General features: G+C 42.9%; 1 protein-coding gene across 2 annotated transcripts in view; it reads left to right on the top strand.

Annotated features, from left to right (window-relative positions):
• The window catches only part of DIAPH2 (diaphanous related formin 2), a 3,364,504-nt gene that overhangs the window by 2,720,901 nt on the left and 618,901 nt on the right, over positions 1 to 24,702 (top strand). For both annotated transcript variants that reach the window (XM_069213107.1, XM_069213115.1), the window contains one exon: positions 17,173 to 17,308. In XM_069213107.1, coding sequence (XP_069069208.1) covers positions 17,173 to 17,308 — 136 coding nt within the window. The remainder of the gene's footprint in view (positions 1 to 17,172; positions 17,309 to 24,702) is intronic.

The following is a 24,702-nucleotide window of genomic DNA, read 5'->3' as shown; positions in this document are numbered from 1 at the left end:
GCTGCCCAGGTATTACAGCAGACACCGAGCGTGCTTCAGTTGGGGAGGGGGGGGGATGGAGGGGGTGCTTCCTATGTTTCAGTTTGAGTATCATACTTTATGCTCGAAAATGACGCACACAAAACACACCGAACACACAGCTGATCTGTTAATACCCAAGGGGTCTGACCAGACCCACAGCATAATGTCACGTGATTGTGTATTTGTTGAATGAAGCCCGGTCCTAAGCTCTGCTTTACCTTTAAGGGGATGGTTTGGATTGGCGCTGAAAGTTATAAGTGTCAGCTAAATAAATCAGCTTGGGGCCAGGAAAGGTGGTGCAGACAACACTGTCTTTAAAGCCTGGGTTCACTACGGAGCTGGTGCAAACACATGTAAAGTGACAGTACCGCCCATGGAAACGAAACAGTTCATTCAGAAAAGGTTGTAAATGTTGAAAGCAACGCCCAAAAACTGAAGCAGAAAAATGGAAACTTGCTAGGCAGCCTCCTACCAGCTGCCACTGATGGTAAATAATGTGGGAGAGGGAAAGATGATCAGGCGATGGGAGTCCACCCTGTCCTCAAACTGATCAGTACCGTTTCCTCCCAGTCTCTTCTGACATTCAAGCAAACCATTACCGCCATCAGATTTGGTCATTGGCGCTCTCAGAAATGTATTAAAGTGAAGTTTTCACTCGAATTCTGGCGTCATGGTCCGCGAAAGGTGGACCGTGGCTGCTGCTGATGTGGCATCGAGTATTGTGGTGTAATCGACCGTCTTTCGTCGTTTGCTCGACGGTCGAGCGAGCGCCTCTGTTAGGAACAGTTTAGGTTGTTGAGTTATTATCAGATAATACCATTTCACCCAAAGGCACCGAGTTCGCTGCTTCTCTTGTTTAGATAGCAGGGATGCCGCCAACGCCAGCATTAAGCCCGGGCGAGATGGACTAGGCTCGGGGCGCCCTGTTTTAGAGGAGCATGCTGAGTTTATCTAGCAAATTGCTTTTAATCTATTTTTTATTTACAGGCCACCAGGGTCTGTTCATTATCCTTAGGCCTCTTTTGATTGCTTATCCCCATTGGTTTCCCTTTCTCGCCTTCTGCCTTCTTTCTCCCTCACGCCCCCACCCCTTGCACGCGCACCCCCTTCCTGTCTCCTCACCTCCAGTTTAAGACCGATAACTTTGCTTTAGCTCAGGGCACCATCTGTGCACAGGCCGGTCGTGGGTGCCGCTTACACTTTGTGATGTTTGGCACTACCTGTGCAGTTTTCATGTGACTTTACAAATGGTGCCATATTAGCATCACTACTGATACCAACTGGGACGTTTTGTTTATCACTTTAATTGTAAGACGAAAAATAGCATAGAGTTAATTCCACATTGTGCAATCGAATATATGTTAGCCGTATTGAATAGGGTGACTCCATTTTTGGTACCCCGAAAGTGAACCAATCCCTAGGAAAGAATTTAAGTGTCCCATAATGTTTGATTAAATGTCTAATGTATTTTATAGTTTTCCACTTGGATAAGAAGAAAGAGATGCCAGTCACACACTGCTTCCACGTTAACAAATCATTTCCAGATATTCATAAAGATTATGGGTGGGATTGAATCAGTCAATTCAATTTCTTTATTGGTTCGGATTCTGCTTTATAGCAAAGGAAATAGCCTACCAATAACACGTGAAAAATGAAAGTCTCTCCAAAATTGACAGCCTAGTGATCCATTTTGCATAGATCCAACCTCAAATCGAATGCATTATACCTGGAACATCTCGAAAAACAGATTGCCTGAATGACAATATCACAGTTTAATTCCATTTCTACAGCTAAAATTTTGATATTATTACTCGCCAGGTATTTGTGCCTATTGGACCTTTCCTGCAATATATTTGTCCTTTGAAGGCAGCTGCTACACCTCATCGACTCTGCCCATTTAGGGAAAATCATTCAGCACTTACTAACTCCCATGGGTCGTGCTCCTGCAAAATGACAGAAAATGCAGTTTCTCTTCAACCTGATAGCTTCGAAAAATCGGAAGGCCTAATGTCAGCTCAAATTATTAATTCAATTTATTACATGACTGTACACCCTTTGAACCTCAACATGTTAAGTCTTTACCTGAATAAAGCATGAGCCTCATGTGTGTGTATATAACTAAAGTGTCTATTTGACATAGGTTACAGAAACGGATCAAAGGTGTTTAAATACAAACCATACGTGTACGTGTCTATATTTTATAAACCGTACAGCCCTTTCCATAACTGCCTGCAGTTTTTCTTGGTGCAGGAGGACAGGTGAAATCTTTAACTCACCACTGCACTACGGTCATGGTTGGACTGACCTTTAGGGCAATATAACACTGCCCGAAGGGCTGGCCTGACACAGTGTTGGCTGTTTTTTGGCTGTTTTTTGGCTGTTTGCCCATTTTATGGCCTGACGTGCCGGTTTTTACTGTCGACTTCACTGATATTACCACAAACATTGCCAGGCACAAATGCAGAAGTCTCCCTCTCTCACTGTACAAATCAAAAACGACCCCATTTTGCCAAAGCGGAGCACTTTTTGAGCTATTGGATTCACTGAAGGGCCTGCTTTTATTTTTGTTGCTGGGCTTATCTTCTGTCACAGTCCAATCCTGCCTGTGGTCTCCATCCGCCACCTATATCAGTCACTCTGATTTTAGGGTCCCGCCCACATACTCTGCTGCGGTCACACATAGGAAAATATGACCTTGGAGAAGGAAGTTTAAAGCACAAGAGACCACTTTTGATCTTCACAGGTGTCCACATACTGTAATGTTCCTACTTGCAAGGCAAAATACCTCTTCAATAGTTGACCTGAAAGATCTTTTCCCGTGCCATGATTTGAATGTTTGCCGCAGGGAGGTTTACCTCGTCACAATGCTATGTTTGTACATTCTGTCCAGACAGGCTGCTACCATGGAGCCTTTTAACATCTTCCACCTACATTGAGAACTCTCTATAGTGCTTCCACAAAATGAAATCTGCCAGTTGGGAATTTCACTTGCTGATAATTGCCCCGATTCAACCAAACGCCTGACCACCTATTCCCTTTAAACTAGAATGTCTACATTCACATGATCTTCACATGATATGTATCCAACCTCTTTGTCCCGTAGCAGTAAACAATGTCTTGCCTGTCTTGCTGCAAAGTACATTGTATGTGTATATGTGTTGTATGTAGTGCAGATCTAACCTTTCCAGTGTATACAGTGTTGACCCTATGGACCCGCTCATTGACCTCATGGATTTTGATCTTTCATGAAGTTGTCTATACAATTATTTACAGTGCCTACTGATAGTTAGCAGCAACGACAGTGTAAAACAATAAATATTAGTTTTTTTAGTAAGAATACCTACACAATTATGTATATTGTGTCTAAATATGTAGCAAGGAGGTCATAGAGAATACAAAAAAGTTACCATCCTTCAACAGAAATGTAGCAGCTCCTCTAGGAGTGAAAACTTGCTAGGGGTTATAGGCAAAGGGTCAGCTCTAGTGCCGTCTGACCTGTGCAGCCACACTTGACGCGATATTGCAGTGCCATGTTTAGAAATAGCACTGCTTTTAAAAGGACCTTCTGCAGAGTTCTTTGTTTTTCTAACAGTTTTCAGGTAACAATAAAAATGTTAAGATAACTGGTTATTAATGTTCCTGCTGGAGAGATTTTTTTGTATAGTGGCAGTTTCCACTCATGATAAATTGGCACAGGGGGTTAATATGCCTGCTGCAAAGAACGTGTAACATGCAACACACAGAAGAGAGATCACTCAGTAGGTTACTGTTTTGTCACAAAGATCCATTTGTTACTTGGAATCTATAAGGTAGGACTCTAATATAGCATAGGAACCTAGGAACTGTCATCAGAGAGCTGCATGCAAATTGCATGGTTTAGGTTAGAATGTTATGTGTTTTCCCCAGTCTTTCATGAGGTAGAAATATATTCTTATTAGTAAAGCCAACCACCATGGTATGTTTTAATTCCTGAGTTTGTGCTTCTCTATGCCAAACACTTAAAATATTTTGTCTAATTGTATCGGTGAAATGTGACTCTACACCTTGTAATCCTCATTGTTTTATGTAATATTCTCTACAGTTTTGTGGGAGAGGGACTATTGCGAAATGGGGGCTATGGTGGAGCACAGTAGTGAGGGTATGTGTGGAGCAGAAGGTGTTTGACAGTAGACGCCCCAACAGAGATAATCACACTGGGTGCCACCAGTGCAAAATTTGGCCCCAGGTGCACAGTTACAGAAATTGGAAGTTATGAGCACATAAAAAGTCATTTATATTGTATAAGTTGAGTGCCAGTAAGGAATCATGTGCATAGGTTCAAAGCGCATACATGAATCGAAGATATAAGACACAGACAATACTAGCAGTAACAGTGGATAACGTAGATTGTATAGGCCATTGACCCCTTCATTTATTAAGTAGGGTCTTGTATTCTGTTATCATGAGCTCTCTAACGGTTAGTCCTAAAACTCCCTTTGTATCAGGAGTAACAACTAAAAAAATGTTTAAATATAATTTCAGGACCACCATGTTTTCTGCCTTATGCACCACCCCTCATTCAGTGTTACTTGCTTTTGCCAAGGCTCACCCTCCCAATCCAGAAATTAATTTGACTTCTGCCATTATGTTGCACAATTTCCTTAACCCTCCCACCCCACGTGTGATATTCTACAAATGGTGGCAAAACAATTGTTGTCATCCTAATTGTAGCTTATCTCCATGTTTAATTTGTAATCACATAAGTGCAAGTGCCCACTTGTTTAAGGAAGCTTCATTCTATTGCCACCAGAGGCTTTCTCTACTTTCCCCATACTACTTTCAGCCAACTTTCACTACTGCGTCCATCTCTCTCCGTATTCTCTACCCATGTCCTACTTTCTACCACCTCTACTATTGCTCTGCTTATCCCACTCCTTTTTTCTCTTTCATTATCACCCCTTTGGTCATCTTTCTCCATCTGTTCAATGTCCCCGTCCTCCCCTACTATTTACCTCTCCCCTTTTATCATGGTCTAATGCTTCTCCCTTCGACCTAAGGTATAGTATGTCTCTCTTCTAGCCCGGCTCAGCAGTCTCTGTACTTTACTTCTGCTCTGCTATTTTCTGTCTATACCTTCTGTGCTCTTTTTCCTCTCAGTCCTCCCTTATACATCTCTTCTTCTCTACTCTCTGGCTGTTTCGCTCTCTTTCACGCCTGTCCTGTCTCCTCACTCTCTCTATAGGGCTTGCTCTCCTACTTCTCTTCTATCGTTCTCTCTTTTATCTCTTCTCCTTTCTCCTCTCTCCCATCGACTGTTGATCAATCTCGTATAATGTCTTCACTGCTACAGGGACTGTTTCATGAGTGTGGTCTTTTGGAATCCTCTGGGGCCAGGAGGAGTGCCTGGACATTGTATAAACCTTTCTAACAAAGCAAACATACATACATAGTGCATTCTAAAATGTTGCACTACATATTGACACTGAGAGCTGGTACCTTTTTGGGAATCAGCAGGGAAGTTGTATGAACTTGTGAGGAGGATTTCAGCATCTTTTCAAAAAGTTCAAGAGGGGGAGTTACTTGGTGTTTCCTGATTCCAAAACCATGAAAGGCTTAATGTACCCAGGAGGAGTTTTTGTTTCCTCTAACTAAAGGAGTCCAAATCTTATAATGAGATACCTACACACTGCGTCCTTCTAACTTGACTAGTGCAATCCGGAATTTACAAAACAGCACTTTATGGTGACTTACCAGTTACCATAGTCTCCATGCATTTTTGCAAATGCACCTCTATAGTTAAAGCAATAGAACACTTAATCATATGCGTGCACATAACCTTGTGTGTAGTGTCCTAGTATCTGAAAATGCTACACTTTTTAAAATCACCGATCAAAAGCGACCAAAAAATTCCTCCCTTAAAAATAAATGCATTGGCCAAATCAGCAATATTCTTGAAATGCGGGGACTCTGCTGAATCTCAGTTTAACTCAGCGAAGTTCTTACAAGAAGCAAGGATCTGTTCAAACTCAAGCAGATGGAACATGGCCGCTTAAAGAGGGAATGGTCTGTGCTTTACATGGCCGGATGTTGGCTTTGTACATGTAGATAGGGAGAATGACATGGGTCACGGTGCGGGTGACTCACTCAGCTGCCACTGCCCGTTGCCTTTCAGAGTCAGTGAAAGGTACACACTTTTAGCTCCGAATGGCCCACTGACCCAGTCCAAGATGAGGGGCAATGTAGGGCTGAGGTCTCAGCACACGAAGAAGGAGCATGCTACGTTTATTTATCTAATGTGTAAACCAAGTGGGGGGAATACTGGGACTTTGGGGGGGAGAACAACATTTTCTTTACTGGTCTGCTATAGTTTTCTTAGTAGTGACCAGTGTCTTGATAGGCTGTCTGGAGTGGGATCAAATACTGAATGACCGTGGTGTCTAAACTCCTGCCATGCTAAGTATACTACTACACGCTACATGGTACATACATGAAAAGTATCATGGTCTTTCTCGCTCTCTCATTCCTAACTGTGGGTCGGATACTATCCTAGCTCTCTATGCCTTTCCGGAATATTATACTTGTTACTGAACATTACTCTCATTCCAGGAATATCCAGCGTTAGTCCATGGAAGGCAGTAATGTAAATTTTAGAGAAATTTGGGAAATGCAGTGGTGTAGAATATCTAGTAGGATAGGCTATATCACAATGGCTATTGACAAATATAGCTGCTAGTGAATTTTGAAGGCTCGAATCTGCTTCAATAGCTTTGTCATCACATAATGAAGGCTTTCATCGAAAAGCATTAACAGGAAACCAGTTTCTCTTTGCATTTCCTATGTACTAACTTCACAATTTATGCCCTGATTCACCAAACCCTGCATTAAACATTGGGAATTTGCTCTGGCAGGTTATTTCCCATATATCTGGTATGTATCCAATGGTTTGGGGAGTTCACAAACATCACAAGGAGTAGTCCTGTTAATCAAAGACATTCAAAGATTTCCAAGAGAACTGTGGCTTTCAAATATTTCACAGGAAGAGTTTCAAGTAGGTGGAAAATCTGCTTGAGCATGTTTGGCTGCCATATGTGTTAGCACAGTTTATTTTTTTTCACATAGAGAAATAAATGTACGCATAGGCTACTGAAATGTGAATGTGTTCTCTAACCATTCTCACCCTAGAGATAAAAAGGCAATCAAATATGTAAGTAAAACCCCACAAACGTGAGAGTCTGTGGTTGATGAATACTTTTTGCAAGTCTACAACGAGACACTTGCACCATTACAGCTCCATGACACAAGAATGGAAGAACAACCACCAAAACATTGTCTCCCATCATAAGTGCTATAATTCTACATACTTCTGCAAATCAGATGTGTAGTTTACAACTGTACCAGTCACACAGGTGATGAGAGAAATTCTTGCAAGTAGTTTAACTACTGGCAATTGCGTGGGGTGGCATTCTAACCCATAGGTCTTCGCCCACTGGGCTATTTTAGACAAAGCCCCATCTTATGCAAATCAGCACTTACCGTGTTCTTTATTGGAACATTCCATCCCGAGCTGCCAGACGGAGCCCTCTCCTTAAGGGAACACTGGCAACCCCAGGCCAATTTTGCCTCGTTGAGTATTGAGTATTGAGTTATTTGTAGAGCGCATTCTGGCTAAAGCATCGAATCGCTAGTCAGACCAGAGATACAGGAAAAAAGAACCCAGACTACCCAAAGAATCTAATTCGCGAAAAGCCAGGTTCTGAGGCTTTTCCTAAAAGAAAAATGAGTCGGTAATTGATGAAGAGAAAGGGGCAGGCTATTCCAGAGCCTAGCCGCTTCCACCGTAAAAGCCCGGTCTCCCCATCTGGCCTTATTACAGTGATGTACCTTGATCATAAATTTGGAAGAGGATCTCAGGTGTCTCGAGGGTTGATAAAAAAAAAACAGAGTAGACTTCAAATAATTACATCCCTCCGACAGTAGTGCTTTGTGAGTGAGGCAAAGTGTCTTAAAAATTATTCTCTTCTTAATCGGAAGCCAGTGTAAAGAAGATACACATCTATTGGCAGATATAAACTGAGGGAGATTCAAGGTTAAATGTGCTGCCGCATTCTGAATTGACTGTAATTTATCTAAAGAAGATTTATTTGCATTGAGCAGCAGTGAATTACAATAATCCAGTCTAGAAGTGACTAACGCCAGGACCACTGGCCGTCTTAAGTCATCCTCTAAAAGATGTAACATTTTATTGAGTATTTTTAATATCCAAAAAAAACCTTGACAATATGATTAATCTGTAACTTAAAAGAGAGTGTGTCATCAAAAATGATGCCTACATTTTTTGCGGCAGGCACGGGAGACGGGCAACCCCCACAGGCAGGGGGCCACCAACCACTGTCCCAAGGAGAGTTGTTACAGCCAAAACACATAATTACTGTCTTGTCCCCATTAAGTTTGAGCCAGTTGCAAGTCATCCAGTTGTTAATTGCTAACATACAGCGTTGAAAATTCTCCTTAGTGTCCTCCCAATTACGAAAAATGGGCACAATCATCTGTGTGTCGTCTGCATAAGAGACAATCTGGGCCCCAAATGAATGTACCAGGTTTGCCAGAGGCAGAGGCAGACCTGTCGTTAGGTCTCAACATTGAGGTATAGCTTGGATCCTGTGGCACAGTTAGGCAAAGGTTTTCCCAGACGTAGGTCCCTTACTCACTGTGCTATGAGGAGGAGGGTCAGTACTGATTTGCATAGGACAGGCTTTGTCTAGAGTGGCACAATGGGTGAAGAGCTATGAGGAGTTGAAATGCTACCATGAGCAATTGCCACTGGGTAGATTATTTGGAATCATTCCTCCCACTTTTTGTGTGATTGGTTTACAATCGTATTTCACTTGCTGAACACCTAAGTGTAGCATAGGTACACAAGAATGTTTGTAAATGAACCACGACTCTCTGAAGAGCTGGAGATTATATTGTGGTGCAATTAGTGTCAAACCAATGTAATTAGAGAAAACACCCACATGCTTGTATTGCCGAATGCACATTAGTTTATTAGTCTGATACATTTTTTTACAGAACTATACCCAAAAGGGATTCTTAGAAAACAAATGAGGTTATTGGTATGTAGTCTTATCCGCTATGTTATAAACTTTTACCACCTTTACAGAACCTCTCAGTTTGAATTTGCTAATGGTTCAAAACATTCCAGTGTAATCCCTGAACCGCTACAATGTTAAACACTTCCATCAAAACGTTTTTCACCTATCTTTGCTGTAAGGGACCTCTACGGAGCACAAATAGATTTTTGCACCTGCAAAAGCAGTTATTTCTCTAATGTAAACACTATCTGGAATACTGCGGGATGTTGATTAATGAGCTCACTATGTATGTCACAACATTTTGCCGCACGTGAAAGTTCTTTGCAATGTGAAGGACCCTAAGCATTTAGGTTTGTTTATTTTTTTTATATTTGATGTGACTCTTATTCTGCTTCCCTTTCTCTCATCCCTTTCTTTCTTTACTAATAAACTAAGATTCAGTCATTTATTACTACAGTGGCAAGGGAAAATGCATATGTTTAATCGCAGTTCTAAGCAGGTTCTTCTGGCTCCCCTGAATGCCCATTATGTGCCTGTTAAGTGACATTATGGTCTGCATCTGCGCATATTTACAAGCCCCATGCTCTGACAGTGTGTCACGTTTTGTGACGCAACGGCGTCGTATAGTGCAGACATATATCTACATAGCTGCGCAAAGCCACTTTGCGTGGCTTTTCATGGCATTTTAGATATGGTGTAAGGCAGCGCAGTGTAAATTGCTGCATTGACTTACACTGTGTCAGGGAGGCATACCATGGACATTGCAGTGGGTGTTCCCACGCAACTCCCATGGGTTTTGACGCATTCCCAGATTTATAAGACTCTGTAAACCTGGGAATGCCTCAAAACTGTATGCCTCCCCAGGGCAGGCGCAACGAGGACAAACATCTTTCTTTCTCCTAGTTATTTCCTTTTTCCTTCCACATAGAAAGAGGAAAATGCCTCTCGGAATTGTTTTTGTGCAGAAAGGTTTCCCTTCCAGCTCAGAAACAATCCTGCTGACAACACAGAAACCCTTACACTATGGTGCAAGGGTGCTTGCTTTGGCGATTGGCAGCAATTTGTGTCCCAGCGCAGGGAGAAAGGACAGAAATGCACCATATCTTTTAAATACAGTGTATTTTTGCCGTTTTCCTGTGGTGCAGGGCAGCGCAGTAAGGTCACTTGCTGAGCTGCCTTGAGTCGCATGGCTTGTAAATATGCCCCTTCATTTTGTAACTGTTGCACTTGAAAGAACAGCATGGCATAAATCAAGTATGTAGATGCACAGAATGTAGGGATGACAGAGGCTTCATGGCCCACTGGACGCTTCGCCTCTCATGAGTCATGGCCCCCTCTTGACACGCAACAAAGGCTTTATATATAGATATAGATATCAATAGATGTATGTACTGTATATATATATATATATATATATATATATATATATATATATATATACTTATATACTTCCTACGGACAGTCACCAGCAGGTATTTATAGCTAGCACCTAGTTTCCTTAGGAAAAGCATTTTTGTTTTGCAAATAACTTTGGTGGCGTTTGGCGAATCTTCACAAAGTTTTCAAAACTAGTTTGCTTCATATCAGCTGCTGTGTTGTATGTTTCTGGGTGATTCGTGAAGAAGGGCCAGAGAAGAGGGTGGGGGGGCTCAAAACGCGTTTCCCCTACGCAGTTTTCCTTAGGGATTTTAGATGCAGCTACTGCCCGAACCACTGAACAGAATTACACTAAATTTGGAAGAAAGCTAGATCTTGGTCCAAAAAGAGTGATTTTTGTAATTTGGTACAAATTCATTTAGTGTTTTAGAGTAATTACATAAAAAATATGTATGTATACCCACAGAATGAGAATCCTCCACAGATCCAACAAATCTCATGGTGATATCTGACTGGATGCCACCACTTCAACCAGGAAATGGTGGCAGCCATCTTGGGACTTGGACTCAGCTGAGTCCCCCCCCCCCAAAAAAAAAAAAAAAACATTAAAAAAGAACAATGGCAAGGTAGAAGTACCTTGAACCCCTAGGCCTGGTGGTGTGGTCCAAGGTTGCAGGGCCTGACCACATCTAATATGTGGGGTAAGTAGCAGTGCCTGGCAAGGGAGCGCGTTATAGTTAACTTAGGGCATGAGTTATAGTTACTTGAGATAACTCTAACTATAACTGCTGAATTTCTATGGTTTTGTTAGTGTAAGTTGTGAACCTAATTATAATCTTATAATGTCACCTTAACCTTCGGGTTTTTTAGTTAATGTGTGTGTGTGTATATATATATATATATATACAAAGTTCATCCACCTTAGCTCTTTCCTGGAGAGTTTTGGGGATCTGTTAAGTGGGAGCCGAGAAAAAAGGGGGGTCCCAAAACGTAAAATCCCCATCCTTTTTCCATGGCGGTCTTTAGACATGCCCACAGCAAAAACTGGTGAACACAATTACACTGAATTCGGCAGGAAGCTAGTTCATGGTCTCTAGACTGTTCTTTCTGTGATTTGGTGTAATCCATTCAGTACTTTTTGAGAAATTAAGAGTCAAAAATAATTGTGTATGTGGATGATTGGGCTTGTGAGAGTCCCACAAGAATTTACAATTGGAGGCCTGTGATTGATTGAGAGGCCTTATTTTCCCTTAAGCCTTCACAATGTCACAAGAGTGAGAGGCTCCCATGAGTCTAACGATAATGAGTGCTCTGATTGGCTGGCTGTTGGAATGTTAGAAATGAAGTGGCCACCATTACTGTTTACCTTGAAAAATTCAAGGTGTTGTGGAACTGAAGTCTAAAAGCTATATAAGGGGCAGTAGAAAGATATGCTGCCCCCCCCCCCTAGATTTAGAAAGATGTCTACAGGACAACTACTGTGATAAAAATAAATGTATATCATTTTTAGCTAATTTTAATGATCTCACGTACTTCCAGGATCATTAATAATTTAAAAAAAAGGGGTAAATGAGTTCTTAATACACTCCATTAGTAGAAATGCATATTGTGGTTATTGTTTTTGGGAGGAAGTGTGTAAGAGATATGTAGTGGGATGAGTGGATTGATAATTCCTATTTTACAAAATGTCACAATGTCACGAGTATCATGTGAGATCGTGAACTGTAGAAAGGAGTAGGCGATCCTTGAATACACTGTAGAATGCACACTTGCTACTGTAAGAAGGAATATTACTGGAGATGGTGTTTGTCAGAGTGTACTATTTATGCCTATCTGCTTTGTAAGAGTTGTGAGTAGACTATCGTCTCTTTCCGCACCCTACTATGCGCACCCATTTTCAGAGAGAGGGGTGTTAGCAGGGAGCAAAGTCCCTGGACAGAGCATATTAGTGCAGCCCGGTCATCTAAGAGAGAGGTCCCAGCAGAAAAGCCAGTCTGTCTCCACGCACTCTACTATGCACACCCATCATCTGAAAAAACTTTCTGACAGGAGAGGCTAGTCTACTGTAATAAACTTTCTAAATATATGATCTTGTGAGTGGGTTGTGAGAGCCCAACAGGAAGTGCAGCCCCCTCAGGGTCCACGCAGGGGGATAAAGTATCTGTCACCTAACTGTAACATTACTTTAACCTTTGTTTTTAGTGAATATATATATTCACTTAAAAAAACAAAGGTTAGTGGGACATTATAGATAGGCTCAAATTTTAAACATACAAAACCATAGCAATTCAGATGTTATACTTAGAGTTATTTCAAGTAACTGTAACTTGTGCCCTAAGGTAACTATATATATATATATATATATATATATATATATATATATATATATATATATATATATATATATATATATATAGAGAGAGAGAGAGAGAGAGAGAGGGGGGCCTTTGGGTCCACCATCTCCTAGGGGCTACCTAATAAAACCTTTTTTGGGGGCCTCGCAAAACCCCCTTGGGCCCCAGGGCAGGGATCACCAGCCCCAGAGACTACCACCTCCCTGTGGCTCTTTATTAAAAAATCTTAGGGGGGGCACGCAGTCACTCCTGGGGACCAGCACCTCCCTGGAAAAACATGGTGGGGCAGCACGGACTCCCTCAGGTCCTTGGAACCACCACCTCCCTGGGCCTACATAATAAAAGAAATTCAGAGGTGGCCACGCAGACCCCCCAGGCTGTGGGGACCACCACCTCCCCGGGGCTACATAATAAAAAAACTTAGGGTGGGCCATGCAGACCCCCACGGGTCCCGGGGACCACAACCGACCGGGACAACATAAATATATATATATATATATATATATATGGAGGGGCCTAACGGACCCCACCTCCCAGGGCTACTTTTTAAAAACTATGCAGGGGGGCCGCGCGGACCTCCCCCCCAGGGTCCCGGGAATCGCCAGCTCCCTGCGGCTACATTTTAAAAGCAATGCATGGGGCCACATGCCCCTGTGCCCATGGGACACCCACCTCCCCAGGGTTATTGTAAAAATATTTATGGGAGCCAAAAGTACCCCTGGGCCCCGGGGACCTCCACCTCCCCGGGGCCAAACATTTTCTTGAAAAAGGGGGAGAACCACGTGGCCTCCTTTCCTAGGCTGACTTCATGCCCATGGTCCCCAGCACCCTGGGACCAGGCCAAATGTTCCTCCCTGTGTGCAAGAGCAATGTTTTCATTTCTTTTCCTGCCTGCATGACAGTGGGCAGGGAAAGAGATGAAAACACCACTTTCAGCAAGTAGGAGCATTCTTTTAAAGCTCCCACTTGCTGAAAGCAGAGTGTTTGTTTTTGCTTGGCAGGAGCTGTCAGCTTCCACCAAGCAAAAGCAAACAGCTATTTCCTGAGGGTGGGCACCATGGGAGGTAGCAGGAGCTGGCTTTGGCAGTCTCCAGGGCCATGTATGGCTCCAAGAGGGGGCTGCATGGTCTCCTCCATGTTTTCAAATTTTCCCAGGGAAAGTGGTGGTTCCCAGGGCCAGGGGTCCACAACAGAACCCCTCTGTAAATCATTCTGTAGCCCTACAGAGGTGGAGGTTGCCGAGGCATGGGGTAGTCCACAGGACCCCCTTTTTATTTTTTATATATGTTGCCCTGGGGAGGTGGTGGTCCCTGGGGATTGGGGGTTCCCCGTGCCCCCCCCACATACTTTATACAAATAATTCAAGGGAGTTGGTGGGCCCGGGGGGTCCACAGGACCCCCCCTAGTACTTTAATAATTTGTTACCCTGGCGAGCAGGTGGTATCCGGGCTGCGGGGGGGGGGTACTTTGTAAAAATAGCCCTTGGAGGTGATGGTCCCTGGGGCCCAGGGGGTCCACAGGGCCACCCCAATATTTTATTTGTCAAATAGACCGAGGGAGATGGTGGTCTCCATGGCTTCTAAAAGACTTTAAAAAAATGCTTTTAAGCCTTGGAGGGACCGAGGCTAAGGGGTTAGTGTATATATACCATGCCTGCTTTTTTTGTGGGACTTGGCTGAAGCCAAGTTCCAATAGGCTGCTAACACTTTTTGTATGAAGTGTTAGCAGCCTATCAGATCTCAGCAGGAGATCTCCCTAGATCCGTGGCCCTAGATATACAGATTTCTTTTCCCTTTAATATCTCAAAAACTACTGAATGGATTAAAGCAACTAAAAAAAACGGTTATCTGCAGATCAAAAGCTACCTCTTTGCCAAATTTGATGTAATTCCATCCACCAGTTTGGGCTGCAGGCTTGTGTAAAGAGTCTATGGGAAGTAACATAGGAAGCACAATTTTTTGACCCCCCCCCCCTTTTTTCTTTGCCCCGCTTGAAGGATTATCAAGAAAATTTCCATGCACAACTAGAAATTGAAACTTTTTGGGGGAAAATTTTGTGAAGATTCATCAAACGGTGTCAAAGATGTAGGCAAGTCAAAAAACAATTTTTCTATAGAAACTAGGGCCTAACTATAACTACCTAGTGGCAACCAGGGTGTGAGTTATAGTTACCTGAGATAACTCTAACTATAACAGGTGAATTTCTATGGTGGTGTGCGTTTAAAATGTGAGCCTAACTATAAGGTCCCTGTAACCTAGCACCCTTGCACTGCTAATTACCCCAGATATTACAGCATTCATGAAAACTTTCATAACATCAATAAAAATATCAATGAAACATTGGAAGTTAAATTATTGAAGAAAAAACTGTGCATGGTGGGTCATGAGTTATAGTTACCATAGGCTGCGAGTTATAGTTACTTAAAATAACTCTAATTATAACTGCAAAATTTCTCTGGTTTTGTGCGAGTAAATTCAGAACCTTACTATAATATTCCTGTAACCTTTGTTTTTTTAAGTGAATATTGTTTTCTTATGCCAATATCTTTGATGTCATTTGACAAATGTTTACTAAATTTTCAAAATTAGTACGACACTCAGTTTAGCTGCTGTCTTGAAAGTGTTGGAGTGATTCATCAAGTGAGGGCCGAGAAAAAGTGGGGTCCCACTACTCTTTTTCCCTATGCAATTTTCCATAGAGATTTTGAACAAAACTACAACCCAAAACACTGGATGAGAATCACACCAAATTACACAGAAAGGTAGCTCTTGTTCCAGATGAGCTCTTTTTGTTATTTGGTGTTAATCAATTCAGTAGATTTTAGAGATGCATTCTTGATGCAGTGGAATATGAATGGATGTTCACCAAACAAAGAAGCACTTACTACATATAATTAAGAGAAAGTACCCTTGATTGGTGAAGAATTGACTCTTTGTAGTATTGTTGTCTTCTCTACACGAGGATTCATGTAATTGCATATTTCCATATGAAGATGCTTAAGGAACAATCACATTGCCAAAACTACAGACTCACAAGGTCACTGGAGACAATATTGAGTGGTCCTTTACACAGCTGTAGTGTAGGAGATACACTATACATTTACTCAACAATGTACTTCTTACTAATTAGCCAGTATAAAGTACTCCCGTTGGGTAGACATTATGCGCAAATCTGTGTCCTTTGCTTAGATAAATAAGCAGGCCAAGATGCATTGTGGCACAGATGCTTATTTCACAAAAATTAAACCTCAATTGGAAGTACTTGTAAGTAGAAACAAAGCAGGTGCCCCAGTTGAAGCTCTGCTTCCGTAAAGTACTAATCATCCTAACTTCTTGCTCTTGGCCAAGGAGAAGCAAGTGTGTTTTGTGTGCAGTTCTACATTGAAAAAGTATCTGAAATTGTTGATGGAGGTGAGTGGATATTTTTTGTCATCTCCTGTTGAGAAGAGAGCACGTTGGTCTCCCTTTTAACTACTACAAGTATGAAAAATGACCTAGAAACCCATCAATTTAGTTGAAGGCTGTGCCTGGTGCAGGGTTTGATGCCTACAGGTGTTGGCCACAGGGCCTGGCAACAGGCCAGGCCTGCAGCCAACCCCTGCTATGCACTGCCAAACGCAGTGTGTGGCACAGGATTGGATGCCTACAGTGGAGTTGGCCAAAGGGCCTGGCTGCAGGCCAGGTGTGGCGGTGACAGTTAGATTAGCATAAGGTAATTTAATATTGCTTAACATTAAAAAGTGATAGAAATACACTCAAATAAACAAAGGTTTCAGGATCGCTATAGTTAGGAAATAGAATTAAAAAAAACTAAGAAATTCACTGAAAAGTTAGTTATTTCAAGTAAATATAACTTGTGCCCTAAGGTAATTTTAATTACCCAAGGTGTATTATAACCAGTAACTATAATAGGGCTTGTGGTGCCATCGATCATGGAGTGGTTTATAAAAGTCACCTGAACCCTTATAGACAGCAATACAGGACAATATTACACATTAGTATATATATATGTAATTAAAAGTTTGCTTTAATCAGCAGATCTTTACAATTATGTGGATATGTGGAGATAGATCTTTTCTCTCAGATGCTGATTCTCATATACCTTTGCACATTGGGTGTACCATCACTTCACCCCTTTTTTTACATTCATATTGCTGTTCCTCTTAAAAGAAGGAGAAATTTGAGAATTTGAGAAAATATATGTAGTCAGAATAACCCCTTCAAATGCCCTTGGATATTGCTCCAGGCCAACCAAGCATGCACATAAACAAGATTTTAAAAAAACACTGATTCTCCAATTTACAGTGCATAAGTAATAGAGGCAACCTCTGTTTATCATTTCCAATGCAGGAGGCCGTGAAAGAAAACAACAAGAGGAGGGAAATGGAGGAGAAGATCAAGCGAGCCAAGCTGGCAAAGGAGAAAGCTGAGCGGGAGAAACTGGAGCGACAGCAGAAGAAAAAGCAGCTCATTGATATGAACAAAGGTAAGGCAAGAGTTCTTCCCAGCGGTTTGAAGTGTGCAAAGGATACACAGTCTAGCCTCCTCCTGTGCGGCTGGTAATGGGAGTGCATCGCCCAGCTTGCAGAGGCTGAGGCAAACAAAGTAGGCAGGATATAGAAGGGCGAGGCAGAACAGTAATGTGTCATATTTTTATTAGTCCATTCACTTCTGAAATAGCCACTGTTGGCATAGTTTATAGTTCATTTCCACTGGTCCAAGTTAGTCAGTAGAGAAACATTGGGCCAGATTTAAAGAAAAGTGGTGCAGCGCGGTGCCGCGTCAAAATTGGCAGCGCCAGGTCACTTTAGAAACGCAGGGACGCACCGTATTTAAGGGAATACAGCGCACCGCTGCATTTCCCCTGCACTGGTGATAATTGAGCTGCCAGCGCCAACACAGGCATCCTTGCACCATCGTGCAAGGATGTCTGTGTTGAGAGTTGTGATTATTTATGTTCGGGAAGGTGTCCCTTCCTGGACATAAACAACCACTAATGGTTCTTAGGCACTTCTGTGTGTGCAGCACAATGCATTTTCAAATGATTGTTTATGTGCAGGAAGGGACACCTTCCCGCACATAAACAATAATTTCTGGCATTTTGCTTTTTCTATGCGTCTGGCAGAATGCAGCACGCATCGAAAAAGCAAAAAACGAGGAGGAATAAAAGTGTTCCTCCTCCACAAAAAAGTGGCTTAACGCCACCTTGTAAATACTGCGCTGTGCTTAGCGCCACAGGAGCGTCACAAAAAATAACTCCTGTGGTGCTAGGGGCCTATAAATATGGCCCATTATTTTACAATGCAACTTGACTATAGTATCCAAGGAGTGTGCTTATGCTGCTGCCCGTTGGTTACATTTTTTAGTATAGTAACTGAAAGAATATACCCTCAATCAAAATTAATTATGACACGGGTGGATTGGAAGGGCTGGTGTTTATATCACAATTGTACAAAGTGTGCTTAACATTCATAACATGTTACACATAACATAATATATGTCTAAGGATTGCACCTGTATGTTTGTCAACTCCTATGCTAAAATGCTCTAGGCCTGAGACCTGGCTATGTGTCTCTCTGTGGGTGTCTGTTCATATTTGGAATGTATTCCACCATGTGCATAGCTCACTGGGAAAGAACGTTGGGGCCTCCAGCCCAGTCCTACTATAAAATGAGGACATCCTTTTGACTGCCAGTATCTTTCCTAATATTTCAGTTAGATATAGCTACTTGCTTTTTTTGCACACCAATATGCAAGTGTAAAATTTCACTAGCTATAAATGCCATTTGTCTTTAGCTGCTGTGTTTCTGACATTTTGTTGGCTCTAAACAAACGGGATTCCTTAAAGGCCTTGACATTTAAAATAACACTAATTAAAATGATTAAATTCTTAACTTAAAGACAGCTGTAGCAACCCTTATGAAATCTATGAGATGGATGTAAATTGAATTTAAGCTAATACATTTTACTTTAGCTTTGTGAGATTTTGCTCATAAATGCCAAATGGCTATAACATGTTGCCTAACAACCAGATGGCCAGAGTGTTTACACAAACACCCTTCTCAACGGCCTTGGTTTTTCGGGACAGGAATAAATACATTTCAAAGTACACTGATTAGTCTTCCCGTGGTACCTAGTGCAGTTCACATCTTTTCTTTGCCTTAGAAAGAAAACTTCATATCATCTAAACAGATAAGAACATGTTTGTTCCTACTGGAGTGAAGAAATCTAGGCTTTTTATCCAGTAAGCGAGCACATTGCTCTTCACCAGGAATGTCTTCCATGTATAGGGAATTCTGCTACAGTTGAAAAGAAGAGCCCTTAACCATCCTTTTGCCTACTTCTGTCAAAGAGGTGAACCATGAGAAGGGAAACGACCTTAACGCGGGCTAAGCCATGCATGCCGTTTCCCTGCTAGCGTAACACTTGCCTAACCGCGACTCTCCTGTTCTCTGCCCTAACCACGCATATGCCTAAACCATGCATTTGTGTGGTTAAGGCAGAGGAAGGTGTGCAGTCTATCTGTGCGGATGGATGAAGAAGAACAGAAGAGGAAGAATCGGGAGAGGTAAGTGGGGCTGGGACCAAGTTTTGGGGGCTAGTTTTTAGGGGTGGGCGGTGGCTTTGGGGCTCAGAACGGGGCTGGGGTAGTTTTAAAAAAGGGGCAGGGTTTTAGTGCTCAGGGTGGTGGAGGTTCGTCCGGGTAGGTTTGAGGAGGAAAGGATGGTTTTCAGGGATGGGGTCAGTGTTAGGCCTGAGGGTGGGGAGATGGGGTCAGGGTCGTTTTTAGGAAGGGAACAGAGAGCAGAGAGAGGAACAGGAAGGATTGGGAGAGTTAAGTGGGCCTGGGGCTGGGTTTGGAGGGCTAGTTTTTAAGGGTGGGCAGTTTTAGGGCTCAGGGCAGGTGAGGGGGTTTGGGTTAGTTCTTTTAAAAGGAGGCAGAGCTTTAGGGCTCAGGATGGGGGGGTCAGGTATTTTTTAAGGGCTGGGTTTTAGGGCTCAGAGCAGCAGGGTAAGAGGCAGTTTTCAGGGATGGGGGTTAGTTTTTGGGCTGAGGAGGGGGGCTAGGGTCAGGGTCGTTTTTAGGAAGAGGCAGAGTTTCAGGCCTCAGGGTGGGGGAGAGGAAGAGGTAGTTTTAAAGGCTAGTCGGGGTTTGGGCTCAGGGTAGGGTGTTGGGGTAGTTTTAAGGGCATGGCGGGGTCAGTTTTAGGGATCAGGACAGATGTTTGGGGTAGTTTTAATGGCAAGGTGAGGTCAGTTTTAGGGCGAGGGGGTTGGGCCAGTTTTACAGGCAGGGTGGGGTCAGTTTTAGAGCTCAGTGTTGGGGGAATGGACTACTTTTATGGGCAGGGTGGGATCAGTTTTAGGGCTCAGGGCTGGGGGAAGGGACAGTTTTGGGGCTGGTGCTGGGTGGATTGCATGGTTTGTGTATCAGGCATTAGTGGCAGGACGGGGGGAGCAGCGGTGTGTGATTTACCAAACATATTCCTTTACCAAACATGCTTTTACAATGAAATTCGTTGTAAAGGCTTGCGTTGTAAAAGCATGTGTGGTAAGGACGTGGTTGTGGTTCCAACTGCATTGTTTAGGCATGCATGGTTTAGACATGCATGTTTGTGTCATACAACCCTGTGAGAATTGCATGGGCTGAAAGTAAATCATATGAAATGTTGTTTATCACTTCACTGAAAAAGTAGAAGTAAGATTTCTATTGCAACAAATTGTAATAGGTGCTCGTTCAACACAAAAGATTGAAACCAAGTGTTCAGCAGTGACATGTTCAGGACCACAGATAAGAGGAAGAAACCATTTTCTTGTACAAAAATCCAGTTTTATCTAAACTGCTACTACTAGATTTGACTTTCCTGTTCCAAAATTAATCTGGAGGACAAGCGCTAGAGTTTTGCTGTGGCTCCTGTTTTGCCCTGCTAACCTTTTGTTCAATATTTATGTGTCAAACGATGGCCTTGTAGTTGTGAGATCCAAGAGAGCTGACAATTTAAGTGAACCGGATAGAAGATAAAAAAAGACCTGTGGTTCTTCTTGCCATTTCATTGATTGTGCCGAGTAGACCCAAACCTTGTCAGCTTATTCATGCCTCTTTACTTTCCAGGTATTCAGTTTTGCAGTACACTGACTGCACATCTTTCTGAGTGGTATTTTGATATATGTGTGAAGTAAACCTAGTTGCAGAAAGAACTTGCAAACCTTTATCTTTGCTTAGAAGACTTGGATTAACCATCTTCATTTTTGGGACAAAAATCAAAAGTTGGTGAGCACAGCTTGGCCTGAGCCTGCCAATGCAACCCACTGATAAGAGAAATCTGTGTAAGCCCCTCAAAAAGTGAACCAACCAAGAAAATGTTCCCATCAAATCTTATGGCCTTGAGTGTAGCATTAGCAAACATGTGACACATTTTTCATCTTTATTTTTTCTAAAGGATAAGAGAAGGGTACTATGAAAAAATATGTACTTTGCCCCATGGAGTTTTCCTGTCACGCTATTAATTTGTGTTTTCCCTTCTCAAATTAACAACCCACTTTCTGACAGCGTTTAACAGTCAGAAGCCTAACTTCAGGGGGGATGTTTGTGGGTGTTACAACCCCCTAATACATTTATTTTCTGGTAAACACTTGGGTACATGTGTTTACAGTCAGGTATGGGGAGGTGTGTGTCGGATTTCCCCATAACATTTACCATACACACAGAGAAAAATGCAGACACTGTCTCACCCTTTCAAAAGTATTAAAAAATATTGGTAATTTTACAAAATACTGTGTTTTCCTGTAGTTAGTACCCCTACCTATCTGCATTTCTCTCCCTTTCATTTTACCATTAAGCCCCTCTCAATGGCCTTGCCCCCATATAATGTATGTTAACAAGATATACGAGTATGATTGTTGAAAAATCTGAAGCTCACGCTCCCCCTATCTTGTTGACCAAGCTTTGCCCCTTTCAACAGTTACCAGACAGTTTTAACAGTCAAGATTTTCAAATCCATTCCCAGATATAGAGATAAAACTGTATTTACATTTTTTTTATTTGCAAGTATAATGAAACCTTCTGCAATAGATTGATGCACAGAAAAATGAAGATACTAGCACAGATCATTTATCTAATATTTAATGGGAGGATGATGTCTTCTACTGTGAGCCTAATAATCCTGAGTCTAGGTAAATCAGAGCGCTACAGGTTCTGCAGTGCTCTAGAACCTTCCTAATTGACCTGGCTCATGATATTCCTTTTCCTGAACTTCTGAGGAATGACAAAATCTTTGACAGGTTGGTTAACCACTTTTACTGGCCCCAGATGAGGCAGAAAATGTTCATGAGTTTTGCTACTCTTGAATGGCAAGCCAATGACAACTCTACTCCAGAATGTTTCCATGATGGGACACCCCTTGTGTGGACATTTACAGGTCCCTGGCCCTAAAACAATCCTGTAGTTGTGTCAAGAAATATTTCTTACATGACTCTTAAGCTAGACAACACTGGATATGGCAATGTAAAACAAAATGGACCAAGACCATTAAAAAAAAAACAAAAAAAAAAACATAACCACATCCCATTAATAGTAATTTATGCTTTTGTTTCTTTTATCTACAAATGTGGAACTCTTTCTTGTGCTTCTGTCCTGATGGTGACCTGGCATTGATATTGGCCTTGAAATGCCATTAATGACTCTGGTGACCTAACCTAGAAATTTGCTCAGCTAACTTAGGGTAGGTTTAAGAAATATTTTGTGATTAACCTACAAGAAAGTCTATTATAGTGCAATGTTTCTAATATACACCTAAATGTTAAAGCAATGCTGTTAGAAATGGGGTTTCTGGTCGGCTAGGGTATGCACCTAAGCCAGGCAGAACCCACCCACTCTAGTCAAGGGAAGGGAGTTACACGTCCAAGATAACCCTTGCTCACCCCCTTTGGAAGCTTGGCACAAGCAGTCAAGCCTAATCCGGAGGCAATGTGTAAAGCGTTTGCACAACACACATGACGCAGTAAATACACCACAAAGGGAACACAACACCAAGTTATGTGAAAATAAACTGTATTGCACAAAACATAATTAGACCAAATAACATGTCAGTGATACCCTGCTACCCAAGCAGTTGTCAGAACATCAAAATAAGCAATAGTCATAATAGAACATATAAGTTACTTATTATTCTGCAACATAAGCAGTAGTCAGGAATCACATTATTAATGAAATGCACATATCCTAAATGCCCATACCAGGAACATTAGACAGCGTATGGCAAATCATAAACACATATTGGCATAGAAAGCCCTTTAAGGAACATCAACACATGTATGGCACATCAACAGAAGAGACAGGTTCACATATCAGTCCTTGCAGGCCCATAAAAGGAACAGGGGCAAAGCATATGTCTAATAAAAAGTACCTGTGGTTAATGGAAGGGCACCTCTAGTGCCACAAAGCCTACAAGGGGGCTCCCAGCGCTCCTTGCACACAACACGGGCCTTGTGGAGATGTTTGGAAGGAGTGGGGAGGGGGCATGCACCCCCTCTGAGTTTTTATATCAGGCCTGTGATCTTTGGGGCCCCCCTGGGCCGCGACTGGCCCTCCAGAGGTGGGGGGTAAAGCCAGAACAACAATTGGGGCCAAAACAAGGGACCTCGTGGTGCTGGGAGCCTCAGGCGAGGGTTCTGCCCGCCCACAGTCTCCTGCCCAAGGATTTTGGCTCTGGTGTGCCAGGGGGCCTCTGGTGAGGCTTTCTTCCCCCGCCAGTCCTTCAGCAACATAAAGGCCCACCCAGGCCGTAGCGGTGAGCAGGCACCAAAGTAGGTGCCTGCTTGTGCCCTGGGGCACCTCTCTCGGCGCGCTTCACCCCAGGGGCACTTAGAGGAGCACAGCAGTTCCTATTGCCGCTCATTCAGGCCCCCGGGGCACCAGTTGTAGCATGTCTCAGACACGCTCAGATCTTTGGAGAGCCTGGGTCGCGTCGGTGAACTTGGGAAGCGGCAATGCGCAGAGCAAGGGGGCAATTTTACACCCAGAGACACACCTGATGAGCGTGAGATAAATAAAAATAAAAGCACTCCCAGGGCGCTAAATTGCACCAATGACAAGTGCTCCCAAAGCTCTTTAGTTTAAGTAGACAGTGCCCGGCACTAGAGCAGGAAAAGGGAATCGCTCCTCATGCGCTTCAGGCAGTTTCAGGGGTCAGGAGCCACAGCACCCTGCCCCTGGGGGGATACAAGGTGGAGCACAGGGAGGTTAGGACCAGCAACAGGCCAGCACAAAGTGGATGCAGACAGTGGCAGTTCCTCCTGTGGGTCACAGGTCAGACCAGCAGCAGCAGTCAATGGTGGTCCTTGGTGTGTCCTTCCAGCAGCATCCTGTGTCCAGTTATAAGTATGTTTCCTGTGTAAATTGTGGGGAAAAAATCCCCTGTACGTATACTCAATTTTGCGAAGCATTTCCAATGAAGAGGAGAGGGTGTTTCAACCAGTTACAACAGTTTCTGGGAGTGTCCCCTCTCTCCTCCGCCACAGGCTCCAAACATCAGTTGGAGGTAAACAACCCATTTGTGTGAGGCCAGGGCACAGCCTTTACAGTTGCATGTGTGCCCCGCCTCCCCCTTCTCTCAACCCAGGAAGACCGTTCAAAATGTAAATGCCCCGTGACATCTCTACCCTGCCTGTGTACAGTCTGTCTGAGAAGTATGCACAAGGCCCAACTGTCACTCTGCCCAGACGTGGATTGGAGACAAACTGCAAAACACCAGAGTCATAAGCACAAAGAAATGCTCACTTTCTAGAAGTGGCATTTCTGTAATAGTGATAAAAAATCCACCTACACCAGTAAGCAGCATTTCTCACTACCATTAGACCAGTACCAAACATGCCTACGCT

This window comes from Pleurodeles waltl, chromosome 2_1, assembly GCF_031143425.1.
Source record: "Pleurodeles waltl isolate 20211129_DDA chromosome 2_1, aPleWal1.hap1.20221129, whole genome shotgun sequence".
Lineage (NCBI taxonomy): Eukaryota > Metazoa > Chordata > Amphibia > Caudata > Salamandridae > Pleurodeles > Pleurodeles waltl.
Note: the sequence above shows the minus strand (reverse complement) of the source record. Positions and strands in the feature narration are given on the sequence as shown.